This window comes from Typopeltis vanoorti, chromosome 17 (genome assembly GCF_054136105.1).
Source record: "Typopeltis vanoorti isolate ZY-2024b chromosome 17, IOZ_Tvanoo_1.0, whole genome shotgun sequence".
In the NCBI taxonomy this organism is placed as follows: Eukaryota; Metazoa; Arthropoda; class Arachnida; order Uropygi; family Thelyphonidae; genus Typopeltis; species Typopeltis vanoorti.
Window position 1 is genome coordinate 89,407,565 of NC_143565.1, and position 19,195 is coordinate 89,426,759.

At 38.0% G+C, this 19,195-nt stretch overlaps 1 protein-coding gene across 5 annotated transcripts in view; it reads left to right on the forward strand.

The window, feature by feature from the left end:
- The window catches only part of LOC150097613 (papilin-like), a 1,184,257-nt gene that overhangs the window by 836,403 nt on the left and 328,659 nt on the right, over window positions 1–19,195 (forward strand). For all 5 annotated transcript variants that reach the window (XM_090407770.1, XM_090407771.1, XM_090407772.1 and 2 more), the window contains one exon: window positions 9,556–9,729. In XM_090407770.1, the coding sequence (XP_090263896.1) occupies window positions 9,556–9,729 (174 nt within the window). The remainder of the gene's footprint in view (window positions 1–9,555; window positions 9,730–19,195) is intronic.

Here is a 19,195-nt window from a genome sequence, read left to right on the forward strand (position 1 = left end):
ATCTCCATCCAAATCTTTGCCAATATCATTAATATACAAGTTAAATAGTAATGGCCCTAAAACAGACCCCTGAGGCACTCCACAAGTGACTTTCCTTTTCCTGGATATCGCACCCCCCATACACAACTTGTTGCTACCTATCAGATAGCCAGTCTCCAATCCAATGCACTAATCTAATATCCAACCCCATCCGCTCTAGTTTGACTGTCAACTTATCATAAGGTACTCTATCAAAAGCCTTTGCAAAATCCAAGTATATTACTGTGTATCCTTCTCCTCTGTCCAAGGAAGCAGTCACTTTATTGTAATAAGTAAGTAGATTACTAAAACATGACCTCCCTTTAGCAAATCCATGCTGTCCATTGTTGTCAACCCAACTCTGGATCCAAGTTCTCACAAGCTTCTCCAACAACTTAACCACAACACCTGACACACAGATAGGCCTATAGTTTGATACTTGAGTTCGAACACCTCCTTTATGAAGTGGCACAATTTTGCCTCCCTTCCACTCTTTAGGAACTTGACCAAGTGCAAAACTCGTATTAAAAAAAATATGTCAAGGCAGGTGTCGACTCTCTGACACATTCCTTCAGAATACGTGGTGATATATTATCAAGTCCCACAGCCTTATTTATATATAGTTTACTCAGCTCCCCAAACACCTCTTGCTCACTTACAGTCAGTCTCTCCTCCCCATCATCAACTGCTCTCAATCTCTCCATGAAGTCACATTCACAAGATTGAAGGATCTTTATGAACTGCTCATTAAGTATCTCCACCACACATTCTGCAACATCTGTCTTTATCCCATTTCCTCAAATCAATGTCATCCTTCCATAATCATTCTTTCTTTTGCTGGCTACATATCGAAAGAACTCCCTAGGATTCTTTTCGGCTTCATTAGTTAACTGCTGTTCATACCTCTCTTTAGCTACCCTCACCAACCAATTCACCCTCCTTGCTTGGTCTTTGTAGACCTCACGAAATTGGTTACTTCCACTTCTCTTATGCTGCCTCCACAATGCTCTTTTTCTCTGTATCGCATGCTTAATCTCTTTATTCATCCATCTCACACCTACCTTATTTAACCTTCTCACCCATGGTATACATTTAGATATTGCATCTACTAAATAGTTTTTGAAAATCCCCCAAGCTGCATTGATCTCTTTTCCAGCTAACTCTTCATTCCAATCTACACCTGCAAGCTGTCTCCTGAGCTCTTCATAATCACCCCCCTTGTAGTTCCACATATACCCTTTTTTCTCAGGGGTCCTTGCACTGCTGGCAACCACCCAAGTAATCACCTCATGGTCACTTTCACCAATTGGTGGATGATTTGATACCTCATTGATAATTACATCCTCCGATGAGATGACCAAATCCAAGACCCTTAATCCTCTTGTGCCCTCTGTTACATACTTTCTGAGATAGTTATCCCTCAAAAACTCAAGAAACTCATTTTCTTTAATTCCAGTTGCTATCTCTTCATTCCAGTCTATATTGCCATAATTAAAATCACCCATAATGATCATCCTTTTCTTATTTGCTTGGCTTATTTGACTATACATTTCATTATCACCACCATCCACATTACCAGGTCTATAACAACATCTCACCAAGTATTTGATTCTATTTACCTCTATCTCACACCATACCGCCTCAAAACCACTGGCCCTATTTCCCTCTTGCATCTTTAACTTGTATGGACATAATTCTTTCTCTATCATCAATAGCACTCCATTCCCTTTTTACCCCTTCTATCCTCATGAAACACATTATACCTTTCCATCTCTATTCCTGTCAGGATGTCGTCCTCATCTAACTGTGTCTCACTTATTCCGACAATCTTTGGGTGCACAGATGCAATTAGTGCAACCATTTCATCCACCTTGTTTCTTATACTTCTAGCATTGGTATACAAACACAACAGCTCATTTCTGGATCTACAGCTAGTTCCACTGATACCACTCATTCGATGTGATCTCTCCATGCTGGACTGAGGCCATTTCCCTTTCTTCTTCTTCATTTTAAAACGCTTTGCAATTCCATCTGTTTCCTCTTGATCCCTGGTCATCCTATTTCTTTCCTGCCTACACATGCTCTCACGTCCTCTTGGAGCATCCACCTTTCTCACGCTGTGTACTCCTGTCCACCCTGAGCCTCCCCATTTCCCTGCTCCTCTTGCACACCCATTCTCTCATTTTCTTTACTCATACCACTCACCTCCCCATTCATTTCCACTTCTTCAATCTCTCCTGTCTTTCTCTCCTGCTCTTCCACATCACTCCCCTCTCGATCTGATTCATTCTCTCTATTCACTTCTCTACCTTCCAGCAGCAGTCTCTCCAAGCGACTCACACTATAACCACTCAAATGCAGTCCATCGCTCCCATACAGCTCACTTCGTCCCTCAAACTCATTCCACACATTAACAAACTGTACTCCCATCTCCTCACACATTTCAGCCAGAATATCATTCATAATCCTTGCTCTCCGCCTCATTTCACCACAATCATACCTAGGCAACACACTGAGTACCCTTCCTGTCACACTATTCTCTTTTATCTTTCCAAGCAGTCTCCTGACATTCATTTTGACATGCTCTTTGTTCTCTCTCAAATCATTTGTACCAATTAATACAATTAACTCTTTTGCTCGCTCCCACCTCATATCCAATGCCTCAATCACTCTACTCATTTTATCGCCTGGAAAACATACCTTGTGCATTTTATCCTCTAGCACACCTTTTTTAATGGAGTCGCCATACAACGCCACTCGCTCATCTTTCGTTAACTCTTTCATGCCATCATGATTTATTTTAATAGTTTTGACCTGAATTCTCTTAATTTCATTCCGCATCCATTTCACTTCTTGCCTCATCCAATCCAGTTCACCTTCCGAATCTCGCGACAAATTCTCTCTATCATTAAATCTTTCTAACTTTCTAACTCTCGACCCCCTCTTCTCACTTTCCCTCTCATTCATCCTTTGTTTCTATACTTTCGGTCCAACATACGTCCAACTTTCACTATCATTCTTCTCACTTTCAGTCTCATTTATCTTTCTTTGTTTCCGTACTTTCGGACTAACGTGCGTCCAACTTTCGCTATCATTCTTCTCACTTTTACTGTCATTCATCTTTCTTTGTTCAGTACTTTCGATCCAACAAGCGTCCAACTTTCGCCATCATTCATTCTTATTTCGCTATCATTTATTCTTTTGATTTTTTTCACTTGCGATTTCTGCATCATGCCATTTCTACTTTCATTTGTTCTCTCAATTTCATTTCTTTCCGCCTCACTTTCGTCCCTTTTAACATCCGTTACGGTTTTCAAATCGCTCTTTTTTTTTTTTTTTCCTGATTTTTTAACATTTTTTCGCCTCTCTTTCTCACCATCCTTCTCTTGCTAACGTGCACTCGCGACACAATCGGCACTAACACTTTCTGTCATCAATTTCTTATTTGCATTCATCAGCTCCTCGTTCAGGTCACACTTCGCACACACCCTTCTTCCATCCGCACTAAACATCCACAAATCATTTATGTAATCGAAGGAATACATATAACAGACCTCACACTTAACGAAATGACTGAAATCTAAATTAAAATCATGGAATGACAATGCCGCCGCCATTTTTTTTTCTCTCTGCAGGTTACTAGGTCTAATAATAACGATTTCGTAATTTAGTTTAGGCAAGAAAAATCTCCCACACTAATAATACCGGTAGCGTACACCGTTTACAGCCACTCTTACTCAAACAATTATGCATATATACTTAATTATTCCTAGGAAAAAATATCTGAATCAGAAGCTCTTCAAATCGCATCTGCAGCGCTTCGCTCACTAGCACCCTCTATATAATATATAACCAATATAGTAACTAATGTAGAGAATGAGAGAGCAAGTATACTAGACAATGAAACTATTGAGCTTCCTTTTAATTCAAATAAACAGAATATAAAAATAAACTCATGCAAAAAAGTTTAAATAGGAGACAGGAGAAATTTCAAAAAATAATATTAAAGGTTGCATCAGTCCTTCTTACTTGCTTATTGGAAGTCATGCTTACTGGAAGGGAATTAACTGGAAGATGATGATGATGATGGAAATGGTGCTAGAAAGGATGGACCTGGTGCAGGAGACTCAGGATTTGATTCTGAAAGAGGGGAGCTTACTACTGAAGTCAGTTTCTTGAAAATGATATCTAGGGTTGTTTGCACAGCCTTTTTCTTTTTCCATCACAAATGGCCTTGTAGCATTTGATGTTCTCATTAACTGCACAGTAAACCTTTGTAAACCGCTAAATGTTAGGATCTTGCTCCTCAAGCTTAGCAAATTCTGCTTCAATGAAACGAAAGGCTTCAGCTAATTCTTTTGTCGTAAACTTTCTTGGCTCTGGATCTTCTGATTCTTCATGTTCTTGTGTTTCTATCAGCTGCTTCTCTATCTCAATAAAGTCTTCATTGGTTAATTCTTGTGAATGGGACTCTGGTAAGTCAATGACATCATTTTTATTGATGTACAATTGCAGTGCATTGCCACCATCCACTACAGCTTTTCTGGCTTTGGCGATATCTTCTGTGAAGCAACGAAAATCATCATGGCACAGTTTGTTCCACACTCCTTTAACTGTTGATTACTTCAATTCCACCTAAGAATCAGCAATGTTTTTGATGGCATCATGGATGTTATAATTCTTTCAGAACTCTCTCAAGGTCATCACATCATCTTCTGTAGCCTTGAATGCTTGCAGAAATGTATGCCATAAGTAACAAGCCTTAAATGCAGAATAAAACAGTGCAAGAACCAATCTTCAAACATGGCAAGTGTGACCCAGGTCCTTAAATTTGATTTCCAAATAACGGAAAGAGCTGCTTTAATAATGCACAAAAGAAATTAGTTCCCGAATTATTAATTTCATTATTTAATTATTACTTATTCTTATGGGGAACCCGTTCATAAGTATGAAAAGCTGTAAGTTAGGTCATCTGTAACCTGGGGACCACATGTATATATGAATGCCAGAAGTATCAGAAACATGAACAATGAAATAGTTGCATTGATTGAGATTGTTCACCCAAAAATTGTTGGAATAATTGAGACATGGTTGGATGAGGATGACATTTGGACAGGAATAGAGATGAAAGGATGTGATGCTTTTCTTGAAGACAGAAAGGGTACAAAATCAGGTGGAGTGCTATTGATGATAGTAAAAGAGTTGTATCCATACAAGTAGATATGCAAGGGAGAGATAGAAGTGAATAGAATGGAATACTTAGTTGGATGTTGTTGTTGCTATAGGCCTGGCAATGTAGAGAATAGCAATAAGGTAATGTATAAGCAGATAGGAAAAGGATGATGATTATGGTTGATTTTAATTATGGCAATATATATTGGGGTGATGTAAACAGAAGTAGAGAAAATAAATTTCTAGAGTTTTTCAGGGACAACTACCAAAAAGTATGTATCAGAGAGCATCCACTGATTGAGGGTCTTGGATTTGATCATCTCGTCAGAGAATAAAATCATAAATGAAGCGTCAAATCTCCCTTCAGTTTGTGAGAGTGACCATGAAGTGATTACCTGGGTGGGATTACTTGATTGCCAGCCATGTGATGACTTCTCTGAAGAAAGGATATACATGGAACTACAAGGCTGATGATTATCAGAAGCTCAGGAGACAGCTTACAGGTGTAGCATGGAATGAGAATTTGGTTGGAAAGGAAATCAATGCTGAAGGTATTATACAAGCACTATCTAGCAGAAGCAATGTCTAAATGTATTCCAAGGGTTAAGAGGTTAAATAAGGTAGGTATGAAACAGATGAATGAAGAGATTAAGCATGCAACAAAGAAAGAAGGCATTATAAAGGGAGCATAAGATGAGTGGTAATAACCAATTCCATGAGGAGTGCAAAGAATAGGCAAGAAAGGTGACTAGCTTGGTAATGGTAGCAAAAGTGCAATATGAGCACCACTTAGCTAAAGAAGTGGGGAAAGAAAACCTTGGGAGTTCTTTCGATATGTAGCTAGCAAAAGTAATAAAAAAGGAATGTTATGGAAGGGATGACATTGATTGGAGAGAATGGTATAAGGATGACTACTGTGGAATATATATTTGAGATATATAATGAGCAGTTCATAAAGATCTTTCATCATTTTGAATGTGACATGGAAAGTTCAAGAGCAGGTGATGAGGAGAAGAGCTGACTGTGAGTGAGTAAGAGGTGTGTGGGGAATTGAGCAAACTTGATGTTAATATTACTGTAGGACTTAGTGATATATGATTATGTAATTTGAAGGAATGTGCCAGGGAGTTTATATCTGTCTTGGCATACTTGTTTAATATAAATCTTACATTGGGTCAAGTTCCAAAGGAGTAAAATGAAGACAAGATTGTACTGCTTCGTAAGGGATGATGGACAGAACTCAGGCATCAAATTATAGCCAATCTGTGTGGTTGTATTTGAATGTGGATATTCATCTGTTTGCAGGTAATGAAAAGTTGGGAGGTACTATGAGGAATAAAGCAAATATTGTGCCTTGTAAGAAGACTGGAATAGACTGCATGAGTGGGTGCAGGAGTGGGAATATGCATTCAATATTTCAAAATGTAACATTTTTAAAATTTGAAAAATAAAGACAAGATGTAGAGTTAACACTTGGTTGGGATATAATTGCAGAGGTGGAGGAAATAAATCATGGGGTGATGATGGATAAGTATCTAAAATTTAGAGGACACATTGCCAAAATTTTGTGGGCAGCACAACAAATTCTGGCAATGATGTGGTGGACACAAGTCAGTGTTCACCACATCAAGAAATTCTAGTTCCATTGTATAAGGTCTTAATTAGGTCACATATAGATTACTGTGCACAAATTTGGTCACTTGGTTTTCAAACAAAGGAAGAGATTGGAAAGGGTTATGAGGTTATTAACTTAAGTGGTTTCGGGTCTCTGGAATGGTGAGTATGAAGAAAGTGTGAGAAGATGCAATTTACAGAGTCTAGTGGATAGGAGGAAAATGGGTGATATGATAATGACATAAAACTTGGTATTGGCTTTTTATAGGATTAACATTGAAAAGATTTTTCTTAAAATAGTGGGAGAATGAGAGACCAAAATGTCATCCCTGGAAGCTGTATATGGAGGGTGTGAGCAAGGGAGAAGCAGATTTTTTGCATGGAGAGTTATAAATGATTGGAATGCTTTGCCTGAGAGTGTGGTGTCTGCAGACAATTTGAATGTATTGAAGGCATGGTAAGATGAGCTGTGTGTATAACAAAGGGACCTCCCACTATGAAACTTTGACTCCTTGGAGGTGCTTGGGAAAATAATAATAATAATATAATATCCATTCTCATCCTCTTCAACTTGTATAGCAACTTATCATTAAGTAATCTATCAAACTCTTTTCCAAAATCCAAGAATATTACAGTACGAGGGTCATCTGAAAAGTTCTCGGCCTAATAATGAAAAAACAAATTTATAATTTCAAAATTATTTTTATTTTTCAACATAATCTCCCTAACAGTATTTAAGGATGGTCTGAAAAGTTCTCTGCCTAACAATGAAAAAACAATTTATAATTTCAAAATTATTTTTATTTTTCAACACAGTCTCCCTTAAGACTAATACATTTATTCAAGTGATGCTCCAGCAGCATTATCCTGTCCCTGTAGTGGTTCTCAGTAAGATCTGCAAAATACCCCTCTACAGCTGAAATCACCTCTTGATTTGAAGAAAAACGCAGACCAGTGAGGAAGAGTTTTAGTTTTGGGAAGAGATAAAAGTCAGAGGGAGCCAAATCTGGAGAATAGGGTGATTGTTCCAACAATTCATACTGCAGATCCCTTCATTTTCCCATTGCTAAAACACCTTTATGGGCAGGGGCATTGTCCTGATGAAAGATGATTTTTTTCTTCTACAAACCGGGTCTTTTCTCACGAATTTTTTCATCTAGTCTGGTTAAAAGATTGGAATAAATTCCCTGGTTATTGTTTTACCCTTTTCAAGATAATTAATAAACAAAATGCCTTTGGCATCCCAAAACATCGATGCCATGAGCTTTCCTGCTGATGGAATCGACTTTGTCTTCTTTGGTGCTCAAACCAAAGGCTTTTGTCCATTGTTTTGACTGCTGTTTGGATTCTGGTGTGTAATGGGGAATCCAAGTCTCATCCATAGTAATAAATCGGCACACAAAATCAGTTTTATTCTTGTTAAAACGCTCCATGCATTGTTCAGAGATTTTCATGCGAGTGCGGTTTTGATCTGCTGTGAGCAAGTGCGGCACCAATCTTGCACAAAGCTTTTTCATTTGCAATTCTTCATGCAAAATATATCCAACACATTCTTTTGAAATGCCTGTAGTCTCAGCAATTTCACACACTTTGACTTGCCAGTCATCCAATAGTGCACTTGATCAACGATTTCTGGTGTTGTTACACTTTTTAAACTTTCTTCACGTGGATCATCTTCAAGGCTGGTATGGCCACATTTAAACTCGACAGCCCAGTTCTTAATTGTCGAAAATGAAAGAGAAGAGTGCCCATAAACTTTTATGAACTTTGAATGAATTTCTTTTGGCATTAAACCTTCTAAAGCTTCAGATAGCTGTATAAAACAAACTACTTGATAGAATGACTTGCAATTTCACATGGATGCTTATGACAAATGTACCAACTTAGGAAAAAAAAGTCTTGTTGATAGTGTTGCCATCTATGATCGAGGCTGAGAACTTTTCAGACAACCCTCATATATGAATCTTCCTTATCCAACCCATTCGTCACCTTATCATAAAATGCAAGCACAAGGTGCTATCTATAATGTTTAGGAAATTAGAATAGTGCATGAGAACCAATTGCAGTTAATGCCTTTGACTGCTATAAGGAGCAAAGAGTACTCTTTGTGAATCAGTAAGCTAACAGGCAGGAAGATGCAATCTGTGTTCTTTAGTTATGTGCATTTTTGTAATGTCTTATTTTAGTGAGTCAGTGATCTTTTTATCCAATTGAATTCGAAGAATTTAAGGAGCAAAGAATCTGCATTAAATTTTGCTAAAACCTTAAAAACAATATATTCAAAAAAAGTGGTGAAGTGTGCAGTTATGTCAAGTCAAAGATGATCTTTTTTCTTTTCTTTTTTTTTTTTTTTTTGGATATCCAAAGCATTTTCCACAAGGAATTCTTCCTCCTTGATCCAACTATCGATGGCAAGTTTTACTATGAGGTTTTTAAAGTAGCTAAGGGAGTGCATTTGGTGCAAAACTCCAGTCACTAATAATAACTACTCACTATTCCCATTCAGAGTAGTAAGCAGTTATTATTAGTATAGCTGACTTTTTCTTTTCTGTAATTAATAGCTTTTTGCCTTTATCCTGTTTACTAAATTCTTCAATGATACCATACCATATAGGCATTTTTTGTAACTTAATAAACATTAAAAGTTGCCCATTTTATTGTTTTAATAAATAATAGAATGGGCAATCAAAATGTAAATTTTTTGCATTTCTAGCTTAAGTTACTTCAAACACTCTTTGATTTGATTTGTAGAATTCTGTTTCCTTGAGAAAGATGCTGGCCAGTCATGTGCTAGTTCTGAAATTCGATGGTTTTATGATAAGAATGATGGAGTTTGTAAAGAATTTAATTTTGGAGGCTGTGCAGGAAATGGAAACCGCTTTCGAACCAGAAGAGAATGTGAATCGAAATGTAGTATTTCACAAGGTATGTTTATAGATATACTTGTCTAATTATTATTATTACGGGTATCTCCATGGAGTCAGTAGACTCATTGCGAGAGACCCAAACTAACAAAACAATATCTGTCATATCTCTTCTTGAATTCATTTACAGATGAAGAGCTCACAACTAAGTCAGGCAACGAATTCCACTCGTTCACCACCCTCCAGGCAAAAACCCTTGTTCTCACACCCTTGTTGACTACACTCTTCTTTAATTTCCAGGGATGACCTCTTGTTCTTCCATCACTATCACACAGCTGAAACATTTCCCCTGCATCAATCCTATAAAAACCTTTCAGTAATTTAAATGTTTCTATCATATCCCCTCTTCTTTGCCTATCAACCAACCTCTGCAATCCACAAGCTCTCAATCTATCAATGTATGGAGCATTTTTTACATCACTCACCAACTTAGTCACTCTTCTCTGAACCCTCTCCACAGCCACCTCATCTCCAAGGAATCCAGATGACCATACCTGAGCACAGTAATCCAAATGTGGAAGTACCAGTGCTTTATAAAGGGGAATAATAACCTCTTTATCTCTGGATGTCAGTGTGTTCCTCAACACCCAAGTAATTGTATGTGCAATATTGGACACCTTAGCAATGTGTCCCCCTGAACTTCATCTCCCTATCTACCAACACCCCTAAGTCCCTAGCCTCATCAATCTCGTGGAGTACTGTTCCATCAATGTAGTATACAGCTGGTAATCTTTTAATCCCAAAATGCATGATTTTACACTTTTCCACATTGAACTGACATCCATTACCTTTTGCCCATTCTACCAGCTTATTTAAATCATCCTGCAAACTTTGAACATCAGCTTGATTTTTTTATTGCTCTACCCAACTTTGCATCATCAGCAAACAACTGAATATCTCCCTTTAAGCCATTTCCTATATCATTTATATATAAATTAAACAACAATGGCCCAAGCACAGAGCCCTGAGACACACCACTGGTCACTTGCCTCATCCTGGACTCGGCTCCTCCATACACCACCTTCTGGTATCTCTCCCTGAGCCATTCTCCTATCCATGTCACCAATTTAGTATCCATTCCCATTTGCTGCTTCAATTTGAGTAACAGTGTTCCATGGGATATCCTGTCAAAAACCTTAGCAAAATCCAGAAGGACCCCTGTGTAGGCCTTTCCTTTATCCAACTCAGATGTCATTCTATTATGAAAAGTTAATAGATTGCTAAGGCAGGATCTACCTTTAACAAAACCATGTTGGCCTCTATAGAGTATGATATCCTGATCCACCCATTCTTGAATTTTGTATTTAACCAACTTTTCCAATACTTTTACCACTACTCCTGAGATGGTGATTGGTCTGTAATTAACTACCACAGTTTTAGAGCCACCCTTATGCAAAGGAACTACTTTGCCTAACTTCCACTCCCTAGGGACCATCCCTGTGGAGATTCGTTTTCTAGAGTAAAGAATGGAATTGATGCGAGGGTGAAGAAGGTTTATTTTATCTAGAAACAGTTGTAATTCCTGTTTGGGAATTACACCCTGAAGAAAAAAATATTCACTTTTGAACCCAAACCAAAAATTTGGTTATGATATGTCGATGATGTATTTGCAGTCTGGGATCATCCCGAACAGGAATTACAACCGTTTCTAGATAAAATAAACCTTCTTCACCCTCGTATCAACTTTACGCTAGAATAGCCTCCTTACACTAGAGATACTATCCACAGGGTATCTCCTTTCTGGATTTACACATTCAAAGAAAAGAAGACTGTTCCATCAAAATGCCTGTCTATCGCAAGCCTACATTTTCAGGTCGCTACATTCACAATTCTTCCGCTCATCATCCATCTCAGAAATTTGGCATCATTAAATCACTAGTTTCCAGAGCACACACATTCTGCTCCTCTGAAGATTCTCTAAACCAAGAACTAGAAATAATCAAAAATACAGCATGTAATAATACACAATATACAAAATGGATATAATCTTAAAACAACTCAAAAAATCATCAGTCACCTTCCCACATCAACCCAGACAAGATGATGTCCATTGGATTCCTATGTCTTACATCAAAGGTATCTCTGAACTAGTATCCATTTCGTCTTTCAAAAATCATTTGGTACAAATGATTTGAGAGAGAACAAAGAGCATGTCAAAATGAATGTCAGGAAAGATAAAGGAGAATAGTGTAACAGGAAGGGTGGTCAGTGTGTTGCCTAGGTATGATTGTGGTGAAATGAGGCGGAGAGCAAGGATTATGAATGATATTCTGGCTGAAATGTGTGAAGAGATGGGAGTACAGTTTGTTAATGTGTGGAATGAGTTTGAGGGACGAAGTGAGCTGTATGGGAGCGATGGACTGCATTTGAGTGGTTATGGTGTGAGTCGCTTGGAGAGACTGCTGCTGGAAAGTGGAGAAGTGAATAGAGAGAATGAATCAGATCGAGAGGGGAGTGATGTGGAAGAGCAGGAGAGTAAGACAGGAGAGATTGAAGAAGTGGAAATGAATGGGGAAGTGAGTGGTATGCGTATAGAAAATGAGAGAATGGGTGTGCAAGAGGAGCAGGGAAACGGGGAGGCTCAGGGTGGATAGGGATACACAGCGTGAGAAAGGTGGATGCTCCAAGAGGAGGTGAGAGCATGTGTAGGCAGGAAAGTAATGGGATGATCAGGGATCAAAAGGAAACAGATGGAATTGCAAAGGGTTCTAAAATGAAGAAGCAGAAAGGGAAATGGCCTCAGTCCAGCATGGAGAGATCACATCGAGTGAGTGGTATCAGTGGAACTAGCTGTAGATCAAGAAATGAGTTGTTGTGTTTGTATACCAATGCTAGAAGTATAAGAAACAAGACGGATGAAATGGTTGCACTAATTGTGTCTGTGCACCCAGAGATTGTCGGAATAAGTGAGACATGGTTAGATGCGGATGACATCCTGACAGTAATAGAGATGGAAAGGTATGATGTGTTTCGTGAGGATAGAAGGGGTAAAAAGGGAGGGGGAGTGCTATTGATGATAGAGAAAGAGTTATGTCCATACAAGGTAGAGATGCACGAGGGAAATGGGGCCAGTGGTTTTGAGGCAGTATGGTGTGAGATAGAGGTGAATAGAATCAAATACTTGGTGGGATGTTGTTATAGACCTGGTAATGTGGATGGTGGTGATAGTGAAATGTATAGTCAAATAAGCCAAGCAAATAAGAAAAGGGTGATCATTATGGGTGATTTTAATTATGGCAATATAGACTGGAATGAAGAGATAGCAACTGGAATTAAAGAAAATGAGTTTCTTGAGTTTTTGAGGGATAACTACCTCAGACAGTATGTAACAGAGGGCACAAGAGGATTAAGCGTCTTGGATTTGGTCATCTCATCGGAGGATGTAATTATCAATGAGGTATCAAATCATCCACCAATTGGTGAAAGTGACCATGAGGTGATTACTTGGGTGGTTGCCAGCAGTGCAAGGACCCCTGTGAAAAAAGGGTATATGTGGAACTACAAGGGGGGGTGATTATGAAGAGCTCAGGAGACAGCTTGCAGGTGTAGCATGGAATGAGGAATTAGCTGGAAAAGAGATCAATGCAGCTTGGGGGATTTTCAAAAAATATTTAGTGGATGAAATGTCTAAATGTATACCACGGGTGAGAAGATTAAATAAGGTAGGTGTGAGATGGATGAATAAAGAGATTTAGCATGCAATACAGAGAAAAAGGGCATTGTGGAGGCAGCATAAGAGAAGTGGAAGTAACCAATTTCATGAGGTCTACAAAGACCAGACAAGAAGGGTGACTTGGTTGGTGAGAGTAGCTAAAGAGAGGTATGAACAGCAGTTAGCTAATGAAGCTAAAAAGAATCCTAGGGAGTTCTTTCGATATGTAGCCAGCAAAAGAAAGAATGATTATGGAAGGATGACACTGATTGGAGGAAATGGTATAAAGACAGATGTTGCAGAATGTGTGGTGGAGATACTTAATGAGCAGTTCATAAAGATCTTTCAATCTTGTGAATGTGACTTCATGGAGAGATTAAGAGCAGTTGATGATGGGGAGGAGAGACTGACTGTAAGTGAGCAAGAGATGTTTGGGGAGTTGAGTAAACTAGATGTAAATAAGGCTGTGGGACTTGATAATATATCACTGCGTATTCTGAAGGAATGTGCCAGAGAGTTGACACCTGCCTTGACATATTTTTTTAATACGAGTCTTGCACTTGGTCAAGTCCCTAAAGAGTGGAAGGAGGGCAAGATTGTGCCACTTCATAAAGGAGGTGATCGAACTCAAGCATCAAACTATAGGCCTATCTGTGTGTCAGGTGTTGTGGTTAAGTTGTTGGAGAAGCTTGTGAGAACTAGGATCCAGAGTTGGGTTGACAACAATGGTATGATCTTTGATGGACAGCATGGATTTGCTAAAGGGAGGTCGTGTTTTAGTAATCTACTTACTTATTACAATAAAGTGACTACTTCCTTGGACAGAGGAGAAGGATACACCGTGATATACTTGGATTTCGCAAAAGCTTTTGATAGAGTATCTCATGATAAGTTGACAGTCAAACTAGAGCATATGGGGTTGGATATTAGATTAGTGCATTGGATTGGAGACTGGCTATCTGATAGGTATCAACAAGTTGTGTATGGGGGTGCAATATCCAGGAAAAGGAAAGTCACTAGTGGAGTGCCTCAGGGATCTGTTTTAGGGCCATTACTATTTAACTTGTATATTAATGATATTGGCGAAGATTTGGATGGAGATATTCAGTTGTTTGCAGATGATGCAAAGTTGGGACGAACCATAAAGTGTAGTGAAGATGTTGTGGCCTTGCAAGAAGACTTGAATAAATTGAGTGATTGGGCAAGCAAATGGGGATGTGAGTTCAATGTTGCAAAATGTAAGGTTTTAAAATTTGGAAAACAAAGATGGGATGCAGAATTTATGCTTGGTGAGAATATATTGTTGGAAGTAGAGGAAATAAGAGATCTGGGAGTGATAGTGGATAAGGATCTAAAATTTAGGGGACACTTCGCCAAAATGGTGAAGACAACACAAAGACTTCTGGGAATGATGAGGAGGTCACTGACGTGTAGAAGTAGGGAGATTCTTGTTCCATTGTATAAGGCTTTGATTAGGCCACACATGGACTATTGTGCCCAGATTTGGTCACCTGGTTTTCAGAAGGTTGAAGAGATGTTGGAAAGGGACCAAAGGCGACTGACTAAGGTAGTTTCTGACCTCTGGAATGTCGAGTATGAGGAAAGATTGAAAAGATGTAATTTGCAGAGTCTAGTGGAGAGAAGGAAGAGGGGAGATATGATAGAGTCCTACAAGTTGGTAAGGGGTTGTTATGGGATCAATGGTGGAGAAGTTCTACAGAGAATAGTGGGAGATCAGGGGAGAACCAGAGGTCATCCCTGGAAACTGTATAAAGAGGTTGTGAGTAGGGGAGTGAGAGGCAGGTTTTTTTCATGCAGAGTTGTGAATGATTGGAATGCCTTGCCTGAGAGTGTGGTGTCTGCAGGGAGTTTGAATGTGTTTAAGACCCGGTATGATGAGATGTGTGTGAGATAAAAGGACCTCCTAGATGAGTCTTTGACTCCATGAGGTCTTTTTTAATGATAATAATAATAATAATAATAATAATAATAATAATAATTATGAAGAAATAAATTTTGCCACTACTTACAAACCTATCAACCAAATCTATAACTTGTTACCTTCTCCTAAGGACAAACTCTCATCTCTGATGTTACCTGGCATTTATGAGATCCCATGCTCCTTCAAATTGTCTCATTTGGTCAGATAGGTAGGTCTGTTCAGAAACGCATCTCGGAACATCAAGTCCACATTCGTCTTTTCAAACCGCAGAAATCTGGTCTCTCCCAACATGGAGTTGAAAATCCACACCATACAATCCATTGGGAGAAGTCGAAACTTTTATAGAGATCGTTATATAAATATGAACGTTTATATAAAGAAAGCTGAAGCCCTACTACACAGACCAAATTTAAACCGCAACGATGTTCTTACTATCCTAAAGTATGAGAAATTGTCATACAAAATTATGTAAAATAATCTTTATATATATATAGATATATATATATAGATATATATATATATATTTTTTTTTTTCAGTTATATTTAATTTACTTCTATAACACGTTACTGCACGCATATCGAGATTCCATTGTAATCATGTGCCCTAACTGTATGTTATGCCTAGTATTGTTTGATCTGCTGTACTGATGATATCCCAAGATACTTGGGATGAAATATTTACGAATTAAATAGTCATTACTGTGGTTAGTATATGTGTTTTAATTGATAATATTTTTTGTTTATTATTATCATCATCATCCCAAGACCCGATAGAGTCAAAGACTCATCTAGGAGGTCCTTTTGTTATACACACAGCTCAATATGCTGCGCCATAAACACACTCAAATTCTCTGCAGATACCACAGTATCCGGCAAAGCATTCCAATCAACCACAACTCTTATGCAAAAAAAACTGTTTCTCACTCCCCTGCTAACACCCTCCTTATACAGCTTCCAAGGATGTCCTCTGGTTCTTTCCCGATCTTCCACCATTTTCTGTAGAACCACTCCAACATTGATCCTATAACAGCCCCTTACTAACTTGTAGGTCTCTATCATATCTCCCCTCTTCTTACTATCCACTATACTCTGTAAATTGTATCTTCTCAACCTTTCCTCACATTCGACATTTCAGAGACCAGAAACTACCTTAGTCAGTTGCCTCTGGATCCTTTCCAACATCTCTTCGTCCTTTTGAAAACCAGGTGACCATATCTGTTCTCAGTAGTCCATGTGTGGCCTAATCAAAGCCTTATGCAATGGAACAAGAATCTCCTTACTTCTACAAGTCAGTGTCCTCTGCATCATTCCCAGAATTCTTTGTGTTGTTCTCACAATTTTGGCAGTTTTCCATAAATTTCAGATTCTTATCCACTATCACCCCAAGATCTCTAATTTTCTCCACCTTCAACAATATATCCCCACCAAGCAAAAATTCTACATCCCATCTTTGTTTTCCAAATTTTAAAACCTTCATTTCTGCACCCATTCACTCAATTTATTTGAGTCTTCTTGTAAGGCCACAACATCTTCTCCTCATCATAGTTTGTCCCAACTTTTCATCATCCGCATACAACTGAATATTTCCATCCCTATCTTCTCCAATATCATTAACATACAGGTTAATGATATTGGAGCATACCACTAGTGACTTTCCTCTTCCTGGATATTGCTTCTCCCATACAGAACTTGCTGATACCTATCAGATAGCCAGTCTCTGATCCAATGCACTAAACTAATATCCAACCCCATCTGCTCTAGTTTGACTATGAATTCATCATGTGGTAATGCATCAAAAGCCTTTGCGAAATCTAAGTATACTACTGTGTATCCCTCTCCTTTTCTCTGTCCAAGAAAGCCATCACCTTATTAACACATTCGCTGCCACGCTCCTCAGGCATAGTTTGTTTCCGCATGCCAAGCGCTTTTGCATCTTTAAGGTCACTACCAGTAATCTTGTAGCCAGCTTATCAGACAGAATTTTGCTTCATACGCCAACTACAAGTAATCTCATATCACCCCCATCTTCAAGTCACTACGAGTAATCTCATAGCCGGCTTATCAGACAGAATTTTGCTTCATCCGCCAACTACGAGTAATCTCGTATCACTTCCACCTATATATTACATGCGCTGATGACGGTGTTTATTGCGTCTAGTCTAGTTTTAGTTTCTAGTCTCTAAGAACCTTCAATTTCGCCATGGCCAGTAAAAGAAAACTTACTGATATAAAAGTAGAAGCTTATGCTAATATGAGCGATGATGAATTTCATGAAATATTTGGTTTTGATTCAGAAGATAATCGTACAGATGATGACTCAGATGATGAAGAAACTTTTGAAGATGAAGTTAGCATCCAGTCAAATACATCAATATCTACTTATTGGGAAAATTCAGAACAAGGGCTCCCACAATTTGACTTTGTTGAAACAGCAGGTTTTAAAATTGACACTGGAAATTTCAGTATCAAAAGGTTAGTTGAACTTTTCTGAAGATTTTCTCACAATTTTAGTAGAACAAGCTAATTTATATGCTTTACAAAATATTGAGCAAAGCCGAGCAGATCAAAAAAAGTCAAAGAATTTCAAACCGGAAAGCAACAGACATACCTGAAAGGAAATTATTTCTTGGACTTTTACTTCATATGGGTCCTTGTAATTTACCATCTATTGAGCATTATTGGTAGCAATCAACTTTACAATTTGCCATTTTGGCGCTCTAAAATAAGCTGAAATCTATTTCAAATTTTATTGCGTCATTTGCATTTTGCAGATAATTCCCAGGCAGCTAATGATAAATTGCACAAATTAAGACCAGTCCTAGATCATTTTAATAGTGTAATGCAAAATAGCTACACACCAGATAGAAACTTATGTATTGATGAGTCAGTGGTGTTGTGGTGCAGTAGACTGGCGTTTCGGCAATACATAAAAAACAAAAAACATAAATATGGCGTGAAATTCTATGAACTATGCAAATCGAATGGATTGGTGATAAAAATAAAAATTTATACAGGAAAATCTGAATCCTCTTTAGCGAAAATGGGTCACGCATATGATATTGTATTCCACTTGATGGAAGAATATTTAGACAGGGGTAATGTATTGCATATGGACAATTTTTATAATTCTGTAGCTCTGACGGAATCGCTTACGACAGAAAAACGTACGTGTGTGGAATGCTGAGAAATAATAGGAAAAACAATCCACCAGGTGTTATTCAGAAGAAACTAAAGAAAGGGGAATTTGTCTGGCAAAGAAGAGGTCCTGTTGTAGTGAGCAAATGGAAGGATAAGAGGGAAGTTCTTTCCATTTCAAATATGCACAAATTTGAAATGGTTGAAGCACAAAATCAGAATGGTAAATTTCAATTAAAACCAAATATCGTTAGGGATTATAATTTGGATATGTCAGGCACCGATCTTTCTGATCAAATGCTTTCTTATTATTTCACCTTACAAAAGACAATTAGATGGCCTAAGAAATTGGCAATACACATTTTTGATAAATTTCATAACATGATTACTGGAAATGTAATGACTGTGTTAAAATTTAGAAATCCATTTATCTCAGTATATCAGAAAGAATCGGGATTTTTTTTATTTGGAAATTTTACCACCAACAGAAAAAAAGAATCACCCGACAAAGCTATGCCATGTGTGTACACGAAACAAACGACGATGCAAACCACATTATTATTGTCCTGTTTGCCAGGAAAAACCACCGTTGTGTGTGGAAAATTGTTTTAAAATGTACCATTCCTAATTTGAATAAATTGTTTTTTATTTTATTGATTGGTATTTTATTTTATTGATTGATTTTTATTTTTATTGATTTTATTAGATTTAAATTGATTTGCAAATTATGTGTTGAAA